This window comes from Grus americana, chromosome 16, assembly GCF_028858705.1.
Source record: "Grus americana isolate bGruAme1 chromosome 16, bGruAme1.mat, whole genome shotgun sequence".
NCBI classification, from domain to species: Eukaryota; Metazoa; Chordata; class Aves; order Gruiformes; family Gruidae; genus Grus; species Grus americana.
Genome location: NC_072867.1, coordinates 5,301,609 through 5,327,059, shown reverse-complemented (window position 1 = coordinate 5,327,059; position 25,451 = coordinate 5,301,609). Strand labels below are relative to the sequence as shown.

The 25,451-nt window shown below is 37.9% G+C and overlaps 1 protein-coding gene across 7 annotated transcripts in view; it reads left to right on the top strand.

Moving 5' to 3' along the window:
• The first annotated feature begins 14,514 nt into the window (after positions 1-14,514).
• CIT (citron rho-interacting serine/threonine kinase) overlaps positions 14,515-25,451 on the top strand; it is a 73,486-nt gene continuing 62,549 nt past the window's right edge. For all 7 annotated transcript variants that reach the window (XM_054844663.1, XM_054844660.1, XM_054844658.1 and 4 more), the window contains exons 1-8: positions 14,515-14,637; positions 15,402-15,543; positions 16,790-16,965; positions 18,318-18,419; positions 18,626-18,768; positions 19,717-19,810; positions 21,142-21,345; positions 22,570-22,723. In XM_054844663.1, the coding sequence (XP_054700638.1) occupies positions 14,542-14,637; positions 15,402-15,543; positions 16,790-16,965; positions 18,318-18,419; positions 18,626-18,768; positions 19,717-19,810; positions 21,142-21,345; positions 22,570-22,723 (1,111 nt within the window). In that variant the 5' untranslated portion in view covers positions 14,515-14,541. The remainder of the gene's footprint in view (positions 14,638-15,401; positions 15,544-16,789; positions 16,966-18,317; positions 18,420-18,625; positions 18,769-19,716; positions 19,811-21,141; positions 21,346-22,569; positions 22,724-25,451) is intronic.

The window sequence follows — 25,451 nt, the reverse complement described above, 5'->3', positions numbered from 1 at the left end:
TGTTCAATCATTTAAACATTTCAGAGAGGCTGTGTGTGCAACAGTTTCCTTCCCATCTACTGCTAGCTAGTTTCTTTCCTTCAGATAAAGGAATGGGCAGCCTCGATGGGTTTTTGGTTTGGGGTATTTTGTCCAAACAAAACCTACCCTTTCAACTGGTGTGAAGGGATCCCTTATTTTTCTAATGCCAAGCACTGGAAAAAAATCACAGAGCCTGAACCGTCACATAATTAGGAGCCAGACAATCCTGCCCGGATGGAGGTATCCTGGATATGCACAGCACAGAAGCTTTCAGAGAGTTTTTGCAGCACCCATTACCTATGAGAGGAGCAGCCTTTCATCCCCAGAGCTGTTTCCTCAGCACTTTTCAAGAGCATGAACTATGATAAACAGGTGGAAAACCATTGAACAGAAGTAATTAAGTTGCTCCTGGTTAGCTGAAGCTCATTCTGCATGGTTGAGGGACCCTGCATTAGCATGAGTCAGTCAGTGCTATTCCCCAGCATCCTTCTCCTTTTTCATGCTTTCCAACTGTGGTTTCTTTACTTCTGTTTCTTTTAAACAGTTCAGTTCTAAAAATAGCATTGTTACCTTATACAGATTCGTTTTAAGCCTGAAGTTAAATGCCTGATCTTCTTGGCATCCAGATGTAGAGGCCAGGCAGGGGGCAGGCAGGGTGAGATGACTATCAGTGTGTGTTCTGGTAACAGGATTGTACTTGGAAACATTCTTGTTTTTCACCTTGCCCATGTCAGTTCAAGCTGGAAAAGCCAGGTATTGCTTCTTAATATTGACTAAATACTAAATTGCTTTGCGATATTTACTAAATACTTGCTCATGAGAAACAAAGTCCTCTGGGTTGAAACAGGTGTTCAGAAAGAAACCAACACTAAAAAAGGATCAAAAGAAGTAACAAAACTTAATAATTAAGTCCAAGAAGTCCAAGTGGCTTCTATTCAAAATGCCCATTCCTCCTGAAATAGTTTTCAGAAAGTGAGGTAGTGTCAGTGAATACCACAGGCCAGGGGCCGCACAGGGACATCAGCCTCCCTGGGCCCCAGGAAAAGTGGCTCTGCAGGGTGGTCCAGAGCAGGAATCTCTCCTCCCCTTGGCCCTGAAGGTCACCTGGAAATCTGTCTTTCCTCTGTCGGCCTGGCCATGGGGAACACTACAAGTACTAGGAAAAGAGCTTCCAGATGATACTTTGATTCCTTGAGTAGTGGGGTTTAATTTGGGGGTTGTAATCAACCTTGCTATAAAAATACCCAGGTCTTAATCTCTCCAGAAAAATGAAAATCCTGTGTCTTCTCATTCTAGTTGCTGGTTTCTAAATCCCGTTCAGTTTGTCAGCACATTTCTGCTTCACAGAATGGATAGTTGCCAGACTGGTGTATCACCTCTCTGGGGCCTGCTGCCCACCTAACAGATAGCACATTCAAATTCCAAATAGCAGACTTTGGAAGAGCGCAGGTCAGCTTTGGCTGGCAGTAGAAGAGATTTGTGGTTTTTTTACAAATGTGGTTGCATATTGCTGTATGAGAACTATTCACAATGAAGTAAAACTTGTTATAATTTCCATTTTAAGCTCATATTTATGTATAAGAGTTTGCAAGAGAAAAAGAATTGCCAAATAATAGCTAAGACACACTGTTGACTTATGGGTATTGGTTTCTGTTGTTTAATTACCTGCAGACTGCACTATCCTGCTGGAAAGGCAATTGCAGAACTTCCTATACTACAGTTCAGCTCTCTCTCATCTGGCAAATGTCCTTCTTTAGGATTAAAAAGTAAATTATTTTCCATCATTTATACTGCTCAAAAAAAAATAATGCCTCTGTTCTCCCCACTTGGGATTTGTATCACTAACAGAAGCATGACTTTGAAAGCTTTTTTTATTTAACTGCTTTACTGCTGGCATAAAAACTCCTCTGTACAGCACTATGCAAAGATCCCTGAATATTACACATGCAATGTCATCTGCTTTTGGAGAGGCAGCGAAATCAGACTTTTTCAAAAACTACATACTGTGTCTCCCATACTGTCTTCTTTCCTTTCCAAGGAGTCCAAAGCTCTTCATAGAAACTATAATGAGGACAATCTTGGGGTAACACTGTCCTGTAATTACTGTTCCCCTTTCACAGGGGGATGAAGAGAAGCCAAGGCAATAACTAGCCAACAGTCCCCAATGCCAAGTCATGCAGAAATCTCACATTGAAGTCTTACAGTCTTAACCCTTAGATCACAATTTCTCTTCAAGAGCCAAGTCGCAAGAGGAAAACAAAAGAGATCCTGGTAGTATCTTCCTGTAATGATTACACTTCTTTGGTTTTTGAGATAGACTCCTGAAGATCAAGGAAGGAGACGCTGTAATGCCGCTGAAGTCACAGATGTGTAATGGTGATGGTATTAAAAGAGCTGAATAGAACATGAGTGAGAGAGAAGGTCACAGCTCCAAAGAGTTTAAGATCAAAACATAAGAAAGATGGAAAACATGAAAGGAATTAGTCTTAAATACCAGAAAGGAAAAGGGGAGAGAATGAATCCACATTACAGTAATTTTACTGGTCAGTTTTTAAGTTGTGAGGTAAATTGTGCTTGTAATTTAAAAAAGAAAAAGTATTTCTTTATTCCTGCTGGGAGGACCTAGTTCGCACTAGCTGTAAATGTGTTAGGACACAAAAATCAAAGTGTTTGACTGCTGCGAGGCACTCTCATCATATCATAATGCCCTTTGAAGCGGTAATTCAATGATTGATCAGAGAAGATCTAATTAACTAACTGTATTATATGAAAAAAACAACCATGGAGAAAGTTGTGATACTCTGGGTATCACATTTATCAGGATCTTTGCTGTGCTGCATGGGTGTGGGTGTTCTATGGAAAAGCCAAACCTTAATTCAATATATCACCTAAAAATAAACCTTAAGATTAAAAGTTTCCTTTGTCTTTCTGTCTTGCCTTTCCCCTATTATTGCTTTGCATACTTCTAGATGTTTTAGGAAGTGCATAGACCATATTTGTCACTAACACATTCAGCATTCAGTTAACTGCTTAAATCTAATATTCACCCACACATGATCTATATGGGGGTGAAATTCAGATATGAACATTACCTTAATAAAGTATCTTCTATTCTTGTTTCCCATTTTTAAAGTTTGCTTTATAGCATTCCATGCCTGCAGAGGCTAGGCAAGCTCAGCCTCATTGGAAATGACATTTATGAACATTTAGTGCAGCCTTGGTCTGAGTTCATAGTCAACTTCTCCCATGGGGTGTGTGAAAGCAGCATGACCTGCAACATAACAAACGAGAGATCTGACAAACATGAAGCCAAATATTATTCATTGGGATTGATGAATACTTTGACATGCTGTTGTAAAAGGATATAGAGATCATGTGCATATTTTGCTTACTTGACGGCCTTTCATCTTAGATGCAGAGACTATGATAAAACTCTACAGCAATTCAGGCTCTCCAGCAGAGCTCGGTTTGGCTGATTGCCCTTTCATAGCTGTTGTGCTTTGGACTGTGATCCTCCTCTCTCTTGGAGATCAGGTTGTTTTATAAAGCTTCCAGACCTTTGCCTGACAAGATCTTTTGAACCACATGAAATCAGCCTTGTTGGGCATGAAGGGAAGGGTCATTAAAAGTCTTCTTACGTGCATTATTTCAGTGCTGTGGGCTAGCTCGCATTATCTCCCACATATTTGGGTATCTGGTTTCTTTCAGAAACACTTTACTATTAAAAGAACATCTTTGTTTAAATTAATATAATTTTTGCCTATTTTAATCGTCCTCTTTTATGTTAGTGTCAGATATAGCCTTATGTGAAGAATTTAATTAATTTTTATACTTTCCCTCACTGTTTTGATTCAAGGACATTGCATAAATAGATGAATATTGCTTCCCCAAGTTTACATTTAAGTGAAGAAATATCAGCAAAGGCCAAAAGGGAGCGAAACAACTACCTTCCAAAGCGTTACTGAATGTCCTTCCAAAAAAGGCTATACGGCTTGCCTGTGCCACACAGTCTGGCCCAAAGCTAGTAATCCTTGCTACTCCATGGGTCAATTTTGTGCTATTCAGTGTCAGTGACAGGTAAGGTACACAACGTGTCAGTTTTACTCCATTTTTTTAACTCCAAAAGAGTAACCTATATACAAATAACTGAAATATTTATGAGTTTGCCCTTCAAGTGTTTTTGTTTGGTTAATGTTTCAGAAGTTACTCTGCAGGAAAAAGAAGATGGTTCCACATAAAATGATGCGTCTGCAGAGCACATGAAATACTGTCTTACTCTTTGGAGCACACCAACATCCCTCTCCTGTGCAGAAGCCTCCCTAGGAACTTGCTGTGGGCATGAATGGTAAGAGTGGGCTACTGTGATTTTTATTGAGTCTGCACATGTGTCACCCTTGGTTGCTTCCCTTTTTCTCCTGATGACTTACTAGCTCAATAAGGTGTAGCATAACTAACCTGAAGTGCTATAGCCATCAGAAATTGGAAAATCATTCAGCAGCACAGTCGGTAGTTAGCCTAAGAGCCTACCTCCAGCTGATGGGGGAAAAGGCTTGTGGGTGAAGGAGGTTATTTATGGGAATTATTTGCTCCACTGCTATAGAATTAGGTCTTACAATTGGAAAAAAGAATCTGTAACAAAGGAATCTACATCTTTGGAGAAGTGCCTCGCTCTAAGCTTCAAATAATGCCTTGCTTAAGAAGCTGGAGTTTTCTTTGTATTTATAGAAAATTAAACTAGGGGCTCCCCTGTGCTAGCATGTGCTCTGAAATGATCTTCCAGCCTTTTGTGTCTAGTATTTTAGCATGCTTCTCTTTAACTTTGTCTGGCTTTCTGCTACCATTGATTGTATCTGTTAGTCATTAGTCTGTTAAACTCTTCATATATCTCATTTCTTTGGAGAATAAGAGTCAGTTGAAATAGTTGGAGAATGCTGGCTATGCAAGCGATTGTATTTATAAAACAAACATTATGTTCCTCTTTATTTACAATAATTGTAAATGGAAAATGCATCTGAAGTTTGTGTTTCTCTGAAATTACATGTCACTTTCAGACACCTGAAGACCCATTATCACCTCCATAATTTTTGTGTTGCTTTGTCTATGAGAGAAAATGTCCTTTATTAGCCTATCTGAGAAACAACGTCTGATCAATTGGCAACCGATTTAGAATTCTTTTAATTCAGCAGATCGTTAGAATATATATGGCACTTCCAGGGAAAAATCAAACCACTGGCAGTTATGTCTGATCAACAGTAATAGTCCAGCATCTAGGGAAAAAATGATGGTATATTTTTCTTCTGAAGCCTATCAACATTTAACAAAACTGGTTTTTGTATTTTTAGCCCACTACAAAAATACCAATAGTAGGGTTTCTTTTTTTTTTTTGGGAGGGGGGGGGAAGAAAGGAGAGGGTGAAAAGACAGACAGCTGCAAGGACTTGCAGCAGATTCTGATTTTTTATTTTGTTTGACTTGATTTAACAAGCTTCCTCTGTTGAAATATCATAGTCTATGTTGGGAATTATGTCAGGAAGCACAGTATGTGCAGTGTGGGTGAGTGAGCTTGCATAAACTGTCAATGAAGATCAATTATAGGAATTATTGAATTACACATTAGATAAGAAGCAGATGACTTTTTTTTTTTGTATGCAAGTGCAGTGCTAACTATTTTTGTCTAAATTAAAATATAGCCATACAGGCAGTGAAAATCTGTCACTAAGCATCACAAGCTGCCCAGGCTTATTGATTATTTTTTTCTTTACGATTAAAGTCCTGCAGTCTCGTGGTTTTGGCATGAAGCACTGTGCAGATGAAGCGCGAGAGCATCAATCTACTAACAACGTACAATTTATATGCAGCTTGGGTGGAAATGGCCCCTTACAAAAGACTTGATAGGAATGAAAAGAAAAATGTTATTTAGCAGTTGCCATTTTCCGAAATGTTGGTGCTCCTGATTCATGCTGTGGGAGTTGTGTGTCCTCCTGCTCATACCACAGCTGGGCAGTTGACAACAGGGTGGTGAGACAGGATTGTTCCTGCACCTTCATCATTTATAAATACCTTGTATCAGCCTGTTTATTGCATTTTTTTTTAATGTCAAGATGGCATTTTTGCCCCAAGAGGCTACATATAAGGTTGGCAGACTGATTCTACAATAGCTATCCTTTAGCAGGCTCTACACAGCTGTTGAACACTACTGCCAGCATTGCCTGTCTGTGCTTCTAGCTCAGTTTGGTGTTGAAGAATCCCAGCTTGGCAAAACAGAAAATGAGTATGATTTAAAGAGCCCTTTTCAAGAGAGAAATAGCTGTTCTTATTCACAGAAACTAGATGATATATCATCTTTTGATGTCAGGGTACTGAAAGGTATCAGACTGAAACCCAGGAGAATATAGAGAGGACAGAGGTGCAACAACTATGCAGCCTGTGTGCAAATACTCTTTTATTCAAGCATCCTGTATTCTCAAATGTAAAATCTTTATTTCCTAATATCTATTCATGGGGGATTGCGATGATGCAGAACCCAGTCTCCTTCACCGCTTTTACAGCTGTCTTCTGGAGGATTTTAAGTCGTAGCTGGTGTTCTGCTTTAGAAAGGTTGTTAGCAAATAACAATTACTTAGCATGGATGTTTTTGTTTGGTTTTTTTGTCATTTTGAGGTTGGCTATTAGGCTTTTTCTGGTAATTGTTTGATATGAAAAGCTGACTTAATTCTGCTTCATGCTTGAAAGCTTTTAAGAATTGTAATATTTACTATGCCCCAACAAGTTTGCACCTCTCCCTTTGTTTTCAGGAAAGTAATTGCTATTAGCTGTTTTCATCTACTGGCACAATTCATAAATGCTGCATCTGATCCATTTCAAAATCTTAGAGAATCAATGCGCAAGACTCGTTGCTCTGAGGAAAACTCAATAGCTGAGTGATGGGAAGAGCAGAAAGTAGAAAATATTACCTTAGTACTTAAGTAATTCATTCAATTATAGAGGAATTTGAAACAGTAGCATAAGCCTATGTTTTATTAAAAAATTATTTTTAAAACTTTAAGTCCATCTGCAGTACTTTAAAGACAAAGGAAAAAAGAAAAGTAGCCTTAACCCTTTTTTTGGGGGGGGGGGGGGGAATGTTTATTCTACAGAAACTCTTTTGCATGCAGTTTCCGTTCCTCTTTCAAGACTTCTATTTTAGTATCCTGCCTTTGGCTAAAAATGGCTAAATGCAATTCCTTGGCAGACCATGATCATTGATTGCATCATTGCAAGAACCTCCCACCATGGGGTTTTTTTTTCTGTTTTAGGAAGAATATACTGGTTTTGTAGCCTTTTCCTTCCAGGTAGCAAAGGAAATGTAAAAGCGTAAGAAAACAATGTGAGCCAGGCCAATCACCATCAGGAATGGTGAACAGCCCTCCAAAAAGAGTGATTTGACCACGCAGGGATCTCCAGAACAGCCAGAAATTGTCATTCAATCCCTATATGAACATTGTTACTTCACTGTTTGTCAGTGTTCTCTCTTAATCACTTATTCATCATAATTCTTAACATGGAAAAGCTGTTTAAAAATCAGAATCCAACAATAGTCACTGTAAAGTATTTCTTGGCCTCCAAGCAAACAGTATAGAACTAATTCTAGAAGAATTAAATAAAGTAACATGTAGGCTGTCATTGCTGAGTTCTTCAAGACAGGAATGAACACACCCACTCAGAGCAAGAACATCTTAAATCTGTAAAGTACCAAAATCGTGATTCCAAATTAAAAAATAGACAGGCAATCATATCTAAATTTCTTTTAGTCTTACCTGGAAGAGTCCTTCTACATTAAAGCTGTCATTGCCTCATCTGATGCTTTTATTTATACTCTGAACAAAGTGCTACTATTGTTCTTTCTACCCTAGTCATTATTGCCACCATGCCCATAAGGCTGCAGTGCACAGATCACTGTTTTCTGGAATTTTTTTAATAAATCTTGAAAAGAAAAAAGAATTTTTTTCATGTTCAGTTACATGAAGAAGCCAAGTCTACCTCTGTATCTTAATTCACCAGAGTTAGTAAAAAGTTTTTCTTTTATAAAAAAGAGCTTATATAATTTTAACAAACATATTTTGTTTAATCTATTTTAATAATTTTGATGCTTCAGTCTGACAGTATTTGTTTTATTAAATTGTAGGTAAGAGTGAATGGTTTTATTTTGCTTTTAGATAACAAATCTTGGAACTCCGTAGTACATTGTAGCCACATCTGTCAGCCAACACTGGGCTACAGGAAAGTACCTTACACTTCCAATGACTTCTACAGCAGAGATGACTGGAGCAATTGCCTCAGTGTGTGGATGTGATATGAGCAGGCTCTTCCCAGCTGAATTCTAGTTTGCAACTGGCATTGAACTGACCTATTTAAAAAAACCCAAACAACAAACTAACAAACATCCCTGTTTCAAAAAGGGGGATGTTTTCCACTCCAGTGGAAAACTGATTTAGCAATGCTTCCCTCCCTGGATGGCTGCCTGCCATTTTGTTACGTAGTGTAGTTTCAACATCAGTCTAACCTTATTTATTCCAGAAAACTCCAAACAATAACTAGACCTCCCAAAATCACAATGGTATAGCAACATGTGAGTATCTTTCAACGCCATCTAGCTAACTAGATTAATTCACATTCTTACACCTTTCTGGAAGTCAGCCAAAGAGATTTATGGGTATGCATGGCTCTGCTACTCATCAATATTGAATAGGGAGATGTCTGTCTGGCACATCTCTGTTTCTGGCTGATCTCTGGGACAGAGATCAACTAAGTGCCTACTACTTATATTAAGACAGAATGAATCTCTTTGGGCACTGTCGCTTGATGATGCTCAGATTTCCAGTTTCCAAATATAGTGCGTGGACTGGATTGAGTCAGAAATTCTTTCACCACAAATCAGGATACACCATGTTCTGCAGCCCACAGGAGGGTGGGGAATGCCAGGTTTCTAATGGAATTCCAACACATGGCAATGAAGCGCCAATGACCATCCCACGAGCAAGCAAATTATTGTTTAGTAAACTAAAGGGTGTCTTTCCTGTGGATTTGTTGATTTAAGGCAATGAAAAGAGTCCTCCTGTGAACATCTAGAATTCATTCATCCTAGGACCAATATAAGATTAAATTCTAATAAGTTTTAATTGTGCTCTCAAAATAATTTGGTATCTTCAGTATAAAGGTATCTCAGTTCATATCTTCTTTTGGAATCTAGGTAAAATATAATTTGATATGGCCATCTTTTACATGATTACCGTATCTAAATTCCAGAGTAATTGAATATTTTATTATATGCACTTTCCAGATTATAAACTGCACCTGTCCCATTCTAGGTTTTATCTTCTAAAACAGAGTTCAACATTGGCTTCTTCTCCACATCAATGGAAACATGCAAGTAGTTCTTTAGCTACATTTAAAACAGTACATTTATTGTGGTTGCTTAGATACTTTGTCAGTTTTTCTTTAATTAAGCCCCTCTCACTTGTTGCTCTCCCATTAAGACATGACAAATTTAGTTCTCAGCTGCTCCAGGAGATGTTAATGTGAACACATAAATATTCATGTGTCTTGACAGATCGTGAGGTTTAATAAATTGCTTTCTATAAAACAATTTTTGTGGAATCAGGGGTGTTCCTGTGATAGCACAAAGGAAGCCTGAAGTTGAGCTATAGAAAAGATCGTTTGCTTTTCACCGCATCTAAAAGTTAATAAATTATTTCTCCAGAAAGTTATGAGGTATTTGTTTTAGGAGAAATGTAAAAAAAATTGTGGAAGACAATTAGGATTAAAAAAAAGCTTCCCTTTCATGTGGTTAAATGTTCACTTCGCATATAAAAAAGATTGTTAGTGACCCAATTCAGTTACCATTTCCTTTTAGTCACACCAGAAATTTAGCATGATTATGTTTTGGCTTACAGAGAAATTCAACATACGGCTGTATGTTAGGAGAGTTTGGTAAGAAAACATGGGTACTCACTGAACAGTGTGTGCTGGCATGAGGAATCCTCAGAACTGGCATTAGGTCTGAAGGGCATCACGTGTCTGTTTGCATTTTTATAAATAAAGAAAAAGATAGATGATAGGCCACGTAGCTAATAGGAAGGCTACCACGTGTATTTAAAACAGTATTTTAATGGATGTTACTTCTGTAAATATAAAGAAAACAGTGTATAACCCCCCCCGCCCCATGAGCATTAGCACTTATATAATACTATTATTAGCATATCGGTAATATAAAATAAAAAGGCCTTTAATATTTTAATCAAAATAACCTTGAAGAATATTATCAGATGTAGCTCTGTACCGAACTTCTAGAGGAAGTCTATGGAAGAAACACCTAACAGCCATTTAGGTCTTTTAAAGTTTCATTTCCTTTCTACTTATCCTAGAAGAATGATTGCAGAGTGGTCTTTTTCCAGAAATTCTAAGGCGGAAATTAAAAATACTGCAGAAGGAAAGACAATATAATTGTTTTCCTGGTGATTATTTCTCTTCGTCTTCATATCTTCCTCTGAAAAGGAATTTACTTACCTCTTCCCTGTTATTGCTGAAGATGTATTGTGCAAATATTTCTATCCCCTGTACTGTGCATGACTATTACATCTAAGTTGGATATTTTGTGATAGTTTGGGAAAACAAAGTGGAAAAAAAGGTGCCTGGGATCTAAGGATTATTCAGGTCCCATTAAGCAACGGTGAGAACAACTATCAGAATTGTGGTAGCACCAGCCTTTTTTATTACCTTCTAGCCATAGGTCAATCTCAGGAAGCATCCTGGGAGCAGTCACGAGTCTCTTGCTGCTCCAAAGATGAAGATACTTAAGAGTGATGCTGCTGTAAATACAGAAGTTCACAACCAGATGGTGTGAGGGGGGATTTGGCATCTCTCTGCCCATTAAAATATGGTGATGTTAGTTTGGATGATAATCAGAGTGCCAGGTTCTTGGCAAAAAGCTGGCATACCTCCATGCCTAATCTTTTACATTTACTTAGTGTCTTAGACCCCAAGCAAGCCTGAAGTGTATTACAGCAACAAGCAATCTTTGGAACACGGTCACCTTGGTGCACTGTACAACAGCACAAGGGAGGAGAATTTTGGCCAAGGAAATAAAGGGAAACCTCTACTCTTATAACAAAAAAAAAAAGCCAAACAGATGGTAACCAATTCCAGGCATGGTGAGATGTCAAAACATGTTGAGCACCATATTGGGACCTGTTTAGGGAAACTCATAGTGCTATTTATTCTGTTGTGCTTTTGAATAACCTATTAATTTAATAGTAACGAATATGCCCTTGTTTTGTACAATTGCAGGTCTGCTGATGATCCTTCAAGTTAAGTGAGGTTATCCACAGGAGTAGCTGTCAAGATTGAGATATATAATTTGACCATTATAAAGACAAAGAGCTAGTGTACTATGATTGCTCTTGATAAAAATATCAAAAGTATGAAGGAAGCATCACTTTCACTCTGAAGACTGCAGATCACCAATTTAAAGAAAACCAAAATATGTGTTCTTCTGAAAAGGTATTTATTTTTTTTTTACCTGAGACATCAGCAATGGGCACTGAGGTTTTATCACTAAAATTGCACAGCTTTTCTCTCTCCTCGCTCCATCTGCCACTTCAGCTTCTTTTCTTAAAGTTTGATAACAGTTCTGGTGCAGCTGCATTTTTATGCTACTATTTCATTTTGCTGGTAGACATTCTTGTTTATGTGCATCTTTCACACAGCAACATAGAAGGAAAAACAATAGGTGATCTTCTACTACATGGCTGCTTCTAGCAAAGTATGTATTTAAGGGCCTTCTTAAAGGAAACTAATCTAACTTGAGCCCTCACCTAAATTATGAGGAAAACTGTATCTGTCCCAAACAGTGCTTTGAACAGGCAGCTTCCTTGCTTGCAAGCACTCAACAGTATGCAAACAAATTAATCTTTATTTAGAAAAACTAAATTATAAACATGAAAATCGTAGGAACTAAACTCATACCATTCTTGAACCTCCAACTGGGACAGATTTATTAGCCAAGCAGCTCGCCTGGGTGGTCAAACTTGGGATATTTTGTGGGAGACCCAGAGCTAGTGTTCATCTTGTAGAAGGGAAAGGGAAGCCTAACATGGATGAGATGAAACATTTAATGACCCATCTCCTCATCCAGTTTGCAGATCAGCTGTTCTACACCATCCTGCAGAGGAGATGGAATCAGCCACACCTTGTTATTGGAACACAAAATGGAAATGAGCTGTCAGAAAGTGAAACCAGCTCTTCTGCTTCCCCCACTTTCTAAATCTAAACTAATGTACAGATACGGTTATCTACCAAGTGGCATTAGAAACAGCATGGATATTTAACAGTAATTTTGGCAGATAAAAGAGAGAGGGCTAATGGCATTTGTGCAGGAGAAGGCAGGCTGGAGAAAGGGAAAGGCAGAGGACCCTTAAGTTCTTCTCTGAATTTGGATGGCAATGAGGCTTGGCCAAAATCTAGGACAGAGCACCCTTAGACATGATAGGGTGCCAAATATTGAGGCAAGATGTGGTATTTTACTAAAATGCACTAGCATGAAAGTTGACCGGTTTATGAAAAGGAAGCTCTTTATTGCACTTCTTTTTAAGAGCTGATCTCTCCTGTGCAATGCAGTTGTGGATGAGACACAGACAATGACAGTGTCCTGAGTGGAATCCAAAAAGCAAATTGGCAGCGCAGGTGGTAGACAATACATTAGGTTTTAAAAACTCTTTCACGTTTAATAACTTGAATTGAACCCAAATATGTAAATTTGACACAAGAAATACACCAAAAATATGTCAGTGTTCCAGGGGTGGACTGGAAGAGGTGGAAGAAAGCACAAATCTGTAAAATGATTTGTATAAAGTCATAATATAATCAATCCATCAGTGCATTACTTTATCAGCTAGAAGCCAAGCCAGTATTAGCATAATTAAAATGATTGCTGGATAGCAAAACATCTTGTTTTATGTCACTACACAGCAACATGATTATTTTTAAGGAACCCCATCACCTAGATTTCTGTTACCAGCTTAAATCCTGCCAAGAAACAGCGAACAAAGAAGCATACTTTGAAATAGCATCCTGTGTTTTGCACAATTGATGTTTGCAGATAGCATCAATGCTTCATGCTGATGTTCTCCACTGACATCACTGCACTGATCCATTGTTAAACAAGGTCATGCTGCATTCCACTTAGCATTTTGATGGATGGCACGTAGGCTCTTTGGAGGGGATGCCGAGCTGGAACATTTTCACCAATGCTTCACTTGAAAGCTAATTACCATGTATATGAATAAAACAGCCACACATATCACCCCCCCCCCCCCAAAAAAAAAAAAAAATTAGAATTGGGACATAAAGGCCAAATAAACATTTTACAGAGCAAAATTTAAAGCTTCTGAAAACATTTTTATTTCCCCTCTGGCTGTCCGACCCGGCAGTTAGCTGCTGCCAACTATGACGTCTAGTCTACAGTTGAACCAGCTCCAGTCAGAACTATTAAGAATGAGTCACTTTTGCCTTTCAATATTTGGCAAAGAAAGGAAAAAAAAAACAACAACAAAAAAACCCACAAAAAACCAAAACCCCAGGACAAGTGGTGTACACTTTACAGGAACAAACCCGTGAGAGCAGAGCGGGAGCAGAGCAGCACCTGCCTGACAGCACACGGACGTATCCGACCGCCGTGACCTGGAACAGCTCCTGCCCGGCTGCGGGGGCCGGGCCCTGCTTTTCCCTTCCCCTCCCCGCTTCCCCGCAACAGCCCCCTCAGCGGCAGGCAGGGCGGCCAGACCGTCAACTTGACGGTTAAAACCGTTAACCGCCCGCCCGCCCCGCTTGGGGGAGTGACGCACAGCTGACGTCCCCAGGGACTACAGCCCTCCCTCTAGGCAGGCCGCGGCTCATGACGGCTGCGCTTCCGCCAGACCGGCCTGGGGATTGGCTGAGGCGGGCGGTGCTTGGCGTGCGTCATAGGAAGTGATAGTCGCCGGAACACGCCCTTCGCTCCGTTCAAACCTGGATGGCGGTAAAGCGGGGCGGCAGGTGGGGGAGCGGCGCGGGGGGTTGTGGGATGGCTGGAGGCCGGGGCTCGCGCCGCTGGTGCTGAGGGGAGGCTGGAGTCGCGGCGGTGGGAGCGCGGGCTTTTGGGTCGGGCAGTGGCTCCGCGGGCCAGAAACGCCGCCGGTTGGGGGTTTGTTTTAACAAGCAGCCTTTCCCAGAAAACAAAACAAAAAAAAAACCAACCCCAAAACAAAAAAAACCCCAAACCAAAAACCAAACCCCAAACAACCCGGACATTAATTCCTGTTACACTCCGGACGCGTTCAAACTTGCTAATTTTAATAAATTTTGTCTCTGAGGAAATACGAATGTTGCTTAAATTACACCCCTCCTCATCCCCTGTTTTTTATTTAAAGTCACCTATTCAAATGCCTTGCTTGAAAGTCCCGGTTCTCTTTTCCAGGTGATCTTCTATATGAGATAATCTGTAAAGATGTTGAAATTTAAATGCGGCGCCCGAAATCTGGTAGAGGCAGGACCGATGGAGCCCATCACCAGCCGAGTTTCTCGGCTAAATCTGCTCTTTCAGGTAAAGAGCATCTGGTCTTGGATTAGCTGATCTCTGTCTCGTCTGTGTCTACAGCGTAACAAAATACAGTTTTGATTGTTCGTGTGGAGACTCAAAGCACGCCTCTGTGGCACTTTGGAGGAAGGGGTAAAAGAGGAGGATAGTTTCTTGAAGTTAAAAGTTTTATCTAGTTTACACAAATTTCATTGAATAGTAGCTGTCTTGTTTTTATGTGCCTCTGTTAACGTTTCAGCCTGAGTGGATTTTCTCACATAAAGATGGAATATTGTGTTCTGTGTCCTGTAATCTGCAGTTTTTTCATGGGTGATGTAGTTGAGAGTTTGTCAGGAGCTGGATTTACCTAACCAGCTGCCATTTGATCATCTGAGGTTCAGCAGCTTTTCCTTCTAGAGCCAATATTGATACTGATTGCTTAAACTATTTATACCGTGAAAAAACCCACATGGTACAATCAATGTCAAGAAAAAAGCCAGTCAGATCAGAGTCATCAGCAGGACGTAGATAGTTTCAAGAAAGCTGTGATTTGAACTTTAACAATCTTTAAAGGATTGCTTTCTCTAAAAGTAAAATACCTGTAACAGCTATTACAGCTAGACATAGTGAGTCGATATATTTACCTCACACTTCTGTATCATTTGTCTAATTTCTGAAGTAGTGATTTTGAAATGGATAATATATAATCTGCTCTATACATATGTTATTGATTTGAGGCTTTTCATTGTTGTCTGAGACTCCATCTGCTGTTGCTTCTTTTTTTTTTCCAGGGGAAGCCACTCTTTGTGACTCAACAGCAGATGTCTCCTCTCTCCCGGGAAGGCATCCTTGATTCTTTATTCGTTCTTTTTGAAGAATGCAGAAACCCTGCTTTAATGAAAATTAAACACATTAGCAACTTTGTCAAGAAGTGTAAGCTTGTTTAGACTAATTTTCAGGTGTCATTTTAAAAGACAGTTCTTAAGAATCTGAATGTTTAAATAATGCTTTAGTTGCTTTGATTCATTACTGATTGTAACCCAGGACTTTGAGCATCTGACTTTTTGTGGGCAGACTCAACATTGCAAAGGGGATCTTGGCAATCTCAGGTCCAAAAGGTCAAATGCAAGTGGCTTTTGAAGTCCTGTGACTCGAATGTACATCCTTCTTAGTCTGTACTATATTTATAGTTGAGGAGGTGCTTTCTTTAAAAGTGTCCGAGTACTGCATACAGCAAAGCTCCAAGTATGCACAATAGAAGGATGTCAGAAGTTGAGAGCAGGACGGTGACTAGAGGTCTGAGGAAAAAAATTCTAGAAAGGAACTTGGTAATCCTTTGGTCTTTCAGCTTGAAGTAATCTTTTGGATTCCATGTGTTATCTGAATTTTGCATGTGTAACTTGTAATTCTGTGCTTCAGAAGTATAATTTCTGATGGGGTAAATATTTTACTAGTAATGTGCTCAGATTCTTTTGGGGGAAAAGAAAAAAACCACAAGTTCATCTATTTTTTCTATTAAGATCTACTAGAAAGCCATTTGGTTAAAAGTAACTTATCATGCCCTCTGTAATAGTTCCATCCAACAGTTTCTAGATATTATTAGTGGAGAGCAATTTTCTGCTAGTCTGAAGAATTTTTAGAACAATCTCCAGTGAGCAATTGATTATCACAATGCATGTTGGTTGAAACTAGTTAATGGAAAACTTGAACTGAGTATCTGAAATAAATGTCTGCGGTTATTTGTTAGACAATAGCCTAGTGCCTCCCACAGGCAGAGGAGAAAACCCTGCCACTTGTCTGGGTAAAGCCTTCATATTTAGAGAATACACTTTGTATTGGTAAAGGATGGTTGGAAAGAAATTAGAAACAAAAGAGGCTATCAGCCTATGATGTTATGAATGGGACAGAATTCTGGTTGCTATGGGAACTGTCTTAACATTTCCTGATTCTTTTGTATGTACCATATTTCAGTCTTAACTATGCATTAATACAGTCTTTTTCTAGTTCTTATGCATACTGTTTTTTTTTTTTTTTAAAGAAGCATATTCGGGAATGATTTAACGTTTCATGAGAGTCCGGAACTAAATTTGTTTTGTTTTGTTTTTTCCCCATTTTTGATGTTATGTTTGTTATGACATGCCAGTTGTCTAATGTAAAAATAAGTATTTTATTTTGATAGATGCAGATACTATAGCTGAATTAAGGGAACTGCAACCCAGTGTGAAGGATTTTGAAGTAAAGAGCGTGGTTGGCTGTGGTCACTTTGCAGATGTAAAAGTAGTAAGAGAGAAAGTTACTGGTGATGTATATGCTATGAAAGTGATGAGCAAGGAGTCCTTGTTGGCGCAGGAGCACGTATGTATATTTTTCTATTATGACAATAGAACGATAAATTACAATTTGTTGAACATTTTTTGTCACTGCTGTTAGAATTAAGTTAAAAGTGTATTTTGAGAATGATCAACCTACATTTCAGTGAAGTAATATATTTGTGTGCAGTTTTGCTGTGTTTAAAAGCCATTGTCATAGATTACGAATCTGTTGGGTGAGGTGCCATCCAAAATAAAAAATGGCCCTTGTCTTAAAGAGCTTACCATCTAATTGTAAGACAAGAAAAAAAAGATGAGGAAAATACTGGATCAGTATTGATCAGCTTGATGATGGCTTGAATTTTCGGGTAATCTTTTCATTAAGTTTTTTTATTTATTTTAAAGAGCGATGTAGAATGTCAAGAGTGGGTGTGAAGGCAAACTGTGGTGACTGGATTTTTATGGAGAGCCTCTCACTAGCTTGGGAAATGTGTTACTTGCGAACTTAAAAAAGGGATAATGGAGGTTGTTATCATAGTTTGGTGAGAAACCGAAGTTAATCTTTCACTGACATGAGATGACAAGTAGGACAGAGCTACTCTATGAAAGACCTTGTGAATTTATACAGCAATATCTGCATCAGTTGTTCCCAATATATGGCGCAGTTAGGTTGCTCCTGGGATCCCTTAGCATTGTTTGTGGCGATCAGAAATGAAGATAAACTAAAATTACTCTTGCAATGGCATAGGTTGACAAGAAAGCAAAGTATGATACTATGATACTATGTCTGAATGTGACACCTGCTCAGTCTTGTTGAGTGTGGGTCAGTGAAGGTAGGGAATGTTGATCTGTATGAACTTGCAGTATCTCTGTAATAAAATTAATTTCTTGTTGTCTGCTGCACAGCTGAATAATTAAATAGTTGCTAGAGGATAATTTGAAGAAAGCCTTGTATTTTAATACCTTACAATGAATCTATTACTGAATTAGCTGTAAGATGCTACTCCATAATTGTTCCAGCTTTTTTTTCTGTTTGTCTGATTCTTTTGAGATTAGTTTTATTTTATTAAGGCCAGTCCAGATGAGGTCAAGCAAGATTGCACTCCAGACTGGTAGATGCTTCACCAGTTTGAAAGGGAAGCTGGCCTTTGCTGCAGGGACTATTCAGTTGGAAGCAAGCCAGACAACAGAAGATGGGAGGGGAATGGAAAACACAAAGGAGTAAAATAACTTTTTTAAAGGTGCACATCACAACAAAATAGCATTTAATATTTTCTCTGTAATTTTTTGGCGATGTGTGCCTTTGGCACAGACTCAAATCTTTCTAAAACTAGGGGATTCTAATGTATTCTAATTCATTTTCATAATGATCTAACTGAACACTTCCTTTTTTTGTAGGTGTCATTTTTTGAGGAAGAACGCAGTATATTATCTCAGAGCACCAGTCCATGGATTCCACAGTTACAATATGCATTTCAAGACAAGAAAAATCTCTACTTGGTAATGCCTACTCTTTGTTTCTTTTCTCCTCTATTGCACGCTATTGTCATTGTTATGTTGAAGTACAATGTGGCAATTGGAATGTGCTGTAAATTTTCCTGCATTACATGCCATTGTTTGATATGTGTCCAGTGTAATATGGAAGAGTTCAATGGAATATCTTTTGTATATATGAACTAAATCTGTTCCTTTAAAATTTTATGTAGGTTATGGAGTATCAGCCTGGAGGGGACTTGCTGTCACTCTTAAACCGATACGAGGACCAACTAGAGGAGAGTATGGTGCAGTTTTATCTTGCAGAGTTGGTTTTAGCCATTCACAGTGTCCATCAGATGGGTTATGTACATCGGTAGGTAAAGCTTGCTTTGCATTGCATGTAACATTTGATCAGTATCATTCCAGAAAAAATGTTCTGGAATGATGCATTCTTGGGTTTTTTTCTGTATTCCGTCCTCTTTCGGGACAGTATTTCGCATGCTACATTGGAAGAGAAAATTGGAAAATTAATCAGACTCCAACTATAATTGTAGCTAAAGGCATTAACTTTGATGTAAAGTTCAAACTAATATCAAGAAAGGATTGTTACATATATTTTCTGGATGCTTAGTAAAAAGAAGCCTTAATGTTGCACTATAAAAAATAAAAATCTTTTCCAAAGATTGTTGCTTTTAGCACCAAGTAGCATGGGAAATTAATGTAATTTTTAAAACCTGTTGTGTGCTGATTGGCGAACAGGACAGTATAGGATGTTGGAGTAGTTAAATATCACAGAGTTTTCTATAGATCATATCAAAGGCTTGAAAGCTGTTACTGTATGCATTTTCAGATCATATTGGTGTTTAATAAATTTATTCCATTCTGAGGCTTTGGAAATGTTATGAAGTATTCTATGTTCTGAGCAGCTGTAGTGGCTGCACTTAGAGCATAGGCTGTGGCTTTCTAATGCAAGGCAGCTGCTTGGATTTGAAAGATGTACAGAATAAGTTGTGAGGAAATTTGGAAAGAGGGCTACATAATACTTCACTGTAATTTAGTTACAATGTAGTCAAGGTGTGAAACCACCTTCTCTTTCCATCTTCTGTCAATAATTATTAACTTCCCATGACATAAGGGGAACCTTACTACTTTCGTATTTACTTAGAAACAAAACAACAGTTGGAAATAAGACTCCCACTTGTTAAGGTTTTATGCAACTGAGCACGTGGTTGAGTGTAGCTGAATAGGGATATCCTGTTGTCTAGATGTGGCAGTGGGAAATGGTATGGAAAGGTACTGATTGCTTTCTTCTTGCTTACAGAGATATAAAACCAGAGAATGTTCTTATTGACCGAACAGGACACGTTAAACTGGTAGACTTTGGGTCAGCTGCCAAAATGACGGTAAACAAAACGGTAATAATGTGGATTTAAACGTTGTGGCTTGTTTGGATAGTTCAGTCAAAAAGGGAGAACTAACTTTATATCTGTTCCTTGATTATACCTTGTTCTGCCTTTCTTGTCTAGTGTGGAATCTATTCACAATGATATTTTTCCATTTATGAATGGCTTTTCAAACATGAGCTCAAGTATCTTTTTCAGCTTTCAGCAGATACATATTTATTAAAATTTTCATACACAAGTAAAGGCAAGACTACTTTCTTATGGTGCTGCACTGCAATACAAAATCATACTTCTAGAGATTCTGACAACTGTTCAATGCTGTGTTTAAAGAAGGACGTGGATTTATAATTGTTCATAATTGGACTGAAAATTGTGTTTGTTGTAACTAAGGTGGCATAGTTTTGAAGACTGGGGAGGTCTTGATTGAAATGTGTCACATTCCACTGTTCTGGGCTTTACTCACCAGAAAGCACTATGTTCTAAGTTGTGAATTGGTTGAGGTTTTTATAAGCTGCTTGTAAATTTAGGTAACTGCATACGATTTAAAGTGATAATTTGAAATTAAAATATATCTAAGTGAGAATATGAAATTCTAAACCAGATTCCTGTCTTGTTTTACAATTTATATTTTTTGTAGTGTTTTCTTAGTATCGTGACACTTAATATTTTGTTTTCCCTGTTCTTCCCTTTTCAGTGCTTCTCTGCATTGCATTATTTTAAGTTTTTTCTTCACATTATTTTTTCAGTCCTCTTCAGGTTTTTTTCATTAGTCTGCCCACTGTTTTGTTTCATTCTTTATGCCACTCAGTGCAAAAATGATTGTAGTTTTGGCTCCTGAATTCAAATACTAGTAATTTGCTGATCATGAACACAAGGTAAAAAGGTAGGGATGAGACAGAATGGAATGAGGGCAGGGAATACTTATGTCTAAATTTTACTATTTTTGAAATTTCAGCTATGCTGTCCCTGTTAACATTAGTTGAAGTAGTAGTGCTAGAGTATGTATACTGCTTCAAACATCAATGTTTAGTAATCCTGTGCTTTTCAGAATGCTGCTTTTCTACTTTAGTCGATTGTACTTTCTAGTAACAGTTAGCTCGATAATTTGACTCTTTTTATACTAAATAGCTTGCTTTCTGTTTGTTTATCAGCAGTTTCCTTAACCTTGCACTTTTTCGCTTAACAGCCTTGCTTAAAATGACTTACTTAAAATTCACTGGGAGGGCTGAAAATTGTATCTCATTAAAGGAAAAAAAAAAAAAAAGAAAAAAGATTTGTTTTATTACCAAGATCACAATAAACAGAAAGTGCTGTAATTTCACTTGGTATATCTTTGCTTCTAGGTAAATGCCAAGCTACCTGTTGGTACACCTGACTACATGGCACCAGAAATGCTAACAGGGTTGAATGGGGATGGCAAAGCTTCTTATGGTCCAGAATGTGACTGGTGGTCCCTAGGGGTCATTGCATATGAAATGATTTATGGAAGATCTCCGTTCACTGAAGGGACTTCAGCAAAAACTTTCAATAACATCATGAACTTCCAGGTAGAGAGGATTCTATCCATGTTCTTGAGTAAAAAGACTGTAACTAAAGACTATGTTCTTACAGTTGAGAAAAGGAGCTTATGGGTGTCCCTTACATTGTCATGTTCATAAAATAATTAGAATACATGCTTTATATTGGTTTTATATGTCTCATTATTGTAGATATCAAGTTATTTTTTGTAACAGATATCTAAAAATAACCATCTGCAGTGCATGAAATAAAAAAGATTTAGCTGTCCATCTTAGGCAACTATAATTACAGCATTTCCAAAATAATCTAGAAAGGGATTTGAAAGGATGAATTGTGGATTGATAAAGTTTCTGAATCTTACTAAGTGTTTGTGGATAGTAAAGGCAAGAGCTAGCTATGAAGAGCTGCAGAAAGACTTGAGGATATTGAGTGTCTGCATGATTAAAATATCACATGAAATTTAGTGTAAATAAAATTAAACCAATGCATATGAAGGCAAAAGTATCCCAACTTTACCAGTGGTGAACTCAAGAACAGTATCTTGCTATTATAATCAATGCAAATGTTAGTTTAGTTCTTAGTAACAGTCCGAAAAGCAGCACATAGAATGGTAGAAGTTAGTAGGAAAGAAAAATTTAAAAAAAAAAAAAAATCATGTGTAGCTGGGAGGAAGTGAACAATGAATGGTTACCTATTATCTCTTCTAATATGGGAATTAGGGGCATCAAATGAAAGTAGCCAGCAGTAACTACATTACAAACAAAAAAGGATACTTCATATAGAAGATTCTCATGCCGGGGAGCTCTTTGCTGTAAGCTTGCAGCTGCTGAATGTTTATATGTGTTCAAGGAGTGACTAGAAAAATTCATAGAAGAAGAATCCGTTGAGATCTGGCCAATACATCATCCCTGGTTCAGAAAATCCTAAGCCACAAATCCTTGGAAGTTTGGGAGAATTTTCTGGAAAGTGTCTTGTTTTACTCTTCCGTTTGTGTACACCATTGGCCGTTGTTCATCATAAGATGGTGATCTGGGACTACCGTTTGTCTGCTTGGGAATGGTTGTTCCTATCTTCTTATCTTTACTGCAGTAAATGCATATAAAAGCCTATTTAGAAAAAATGCATAATACTTTGATTTTTATGCTATAAATATTTATCCTTTGTGCCTGACATGTCTCAGAATAATGAAACTTAATCTTACTGTTCTGGAACTGTTTTCTGACTGAGCAGAAATCCTTTTCTTTCTAATGCAGAGATTTCTGAAGTTCCCAGAGGATGTGAAAGTTAGTAGTGAATTTCTTGATCTGATCCAGAGCCTGCTTTGTGGGCAGAAGGAAAGACTGGGTTATGAGGGACTCTGCTGCCATCCATTTTTTTCTAAAGTTGACTGGAATAATATCCGTAACTGTAAGTAGAATGATATTGTATCTATAAACAATTCCTGTTTCTTTGGGTAACGTGAAAAGTTGTACAATGTGGGTATTTAAGTGTGTTTGATCTGAATAATTATTCATGATGAAACAGGACTGTGTCCTAAAGCAGATGTTTTAACAAAAAAATGCATTTTGGTTTGTGGATAGGATATGTTAACATCTCACTGGTGAAAATTGTAAGGTAAGATGAAGTTTAATACACTTTTATCTGAATTTCTGATGCAATTGCCATATTATTGCAGGCACTAAATTGGAAAATAAAATGGTTCTTTCCGTGTCCTTCCTCAGATTAAAATCCATCAGTATGTTCTTTCAGGCCTTTTCCACCTCAATTTGCTTAATTTTGGCTTCATGTCATTATTTTTTGTTGTATCTTCAGCTTTCTCTCTTTAATTGCTTGTGATATAACTTCATTTAAGGTTAGTTTTGGGGTTTTTGGGGTTTTTTTTTTTTAGTTTCTGTAGGTGATAAAATGTCAGCAGTCATAGAGGCATAGGAGTTTTTCCTCAAAGTTAATGTGGCTAATATATGACTAATTTTTTTGATCAAAAATCTGTTAATTCTACTAGGAATAGAATAAAACCAGTGAAGCAGATAACTTTCTATGCAGAAAATTGTTCATAATACTATGAAAGCAACGGAATTTAATATTTGGGAGTACTGAGGCACCAGCTCCATGGCAAAAGCAAATATTTCACAGATCATCAATGATATGTGTATGAGTTCTTGACTTGGGTTGGATAATATTTTAAATTATTTGGACTGTAAGATTATCTGGGCAAGGGACATGTCTGCCTTATATTCTTTATCAAATATGCTGCTAGAGCAATGATTGTGCTCCATTTTCCATGATAAATTGCTAAGCCAGTGCTTCTACTTTTGATGACTATCTCAGCACTTCAGCTGTCAGCTCCACAGAATGTTTACTTACTTTTCTGTTGATTCATTAATTTTGAACTTGTGGAGCTGCTGTTCCGTTAAATTCCGTTGTTTCTGCCCTTTGAGAGCCACTGAGCCTTGAGTCTTTTTCATCATTTTACATACATTTCCCAGACTTCAGCTCACTCTGCCTTCTTTCCCCAGAGCCCTGCCTAAGCCACCAGATTCCATTTCTGAAATTTGTGTATTGCATTTGTATCTCATTATCTTAGATCTGGAAAAAAATGGCATGTGAGCATATTTTCTGGTGTTTCCTTGGCAATTGTCTGTCCAGTATTCACACAACTGCACAAGTTAATTGAGTGTGTTGCCACTTCACGTGACAGTGGTGATACTGATGGACAAGCTGGTAGGCAGCCCTGATATCATTATGATATTGAAATAATGATTCGGGATTTTAAAAATCCCATTTCTGTCTGCAGCTGGCCAGTGGATTGCATCATTCCCTGTAATATCCGGACCTGCCTACTGTGAAGATTCATACAGTTTTGACCCCTGACTTCGTTGTTATGTCTCATACTTCATAAAACCCCACTGTAACTAGCACAAAACACAGCAGTCTTCTTGCTTTTAGTAGCAGATTCAATGTATCACCTATTGCTTTGCTCTCTGCAGTGGTTCTCCATTTGCTGGTTTATTCAGGGCAGTGTCGCTGTCATTCTATTCAAAACCCTTGTCAGGTTTGACCTGGGCTATCTAAAAGCTAAAGGTTTCTTTCTTATCCTGACCTCTGCTGATAGTGGTGTTTAACTGGAGCAACGGCAGCCTCAGAAAATTAGGAAACTAGTGAGTGCTAGAAGAGGTCAGAGAATTTAGATTTTGATTAAAGAATCTCACTCTCTCAAGTTAATCTGGTCAAAGATTTTGGGGGTATGGAATGTCGGACTTGGTGATCTTAAAGGGCTTTCCAACCTAAATGATTCTGTGATTCTATGATTGTTAAATTCTGGTTCAGCAGAGTCAGACTTTTCTCTAGTCTATAAGAGTAGTGATGTTATTTCTGTTTCAGACTGAGAAAGATAGGGAAAAAATTGGTACCCTTGCCTTGCAGGTATTTAAATTATCATGCTGGGAGCTCCAGGATAACCATTCTTCATGCACCAATTTTGGTTAAGAATGTGTCATTAAGGGGTTTTTCAGTGTTACATTTTGTTGTTATGGTAACCTATGAAACACTTTTCAGTAAACCCCTTGCCAAAAGATAGTTGCCTCTAAAAAAAGCTCCCAAATTCCTGGGGTTCAAGTAGCATGTCTCTGTGGAAGCAGCTCTTAAGTTACAGAAACAGAATCCAACCATTAAACCTTATGTCAGGTTTAACTGAATCTGTCTCCACAGGTAGTTTTCCCTCTCCTTGGAATATTGTACTGAAACATATTTATAGATTCTGCTGTCTGTTGATTTCTGTTGTTTAATGACTTCTAAAGCTTTTAACACTCCCTCCCCAACAAACAAAAGAAAACAAAACTTTGGAAAGATTGTGTTGATTTACTTGACAGAATTTTGTGAAAATACTTTGGAATTTATTTACCTAGAATAAACATATTTCTGTCTGTGTTTCAGCTAAATGATCAGTTTTTTAACTGGAAAGTTGATAACAGAACTATTTGAGTACTTGATAAGTATCTAAAATCAGAGGTGGAGAATGGGGGAATGACATACTTGAGTTATCAGCAACAAGATTGCAGTCTATATAATTTGAGGATTTTGTTAATCACTTTTTGTTATTTGAAATCCATAAATTACATCAGCTGTTTAATTTGGA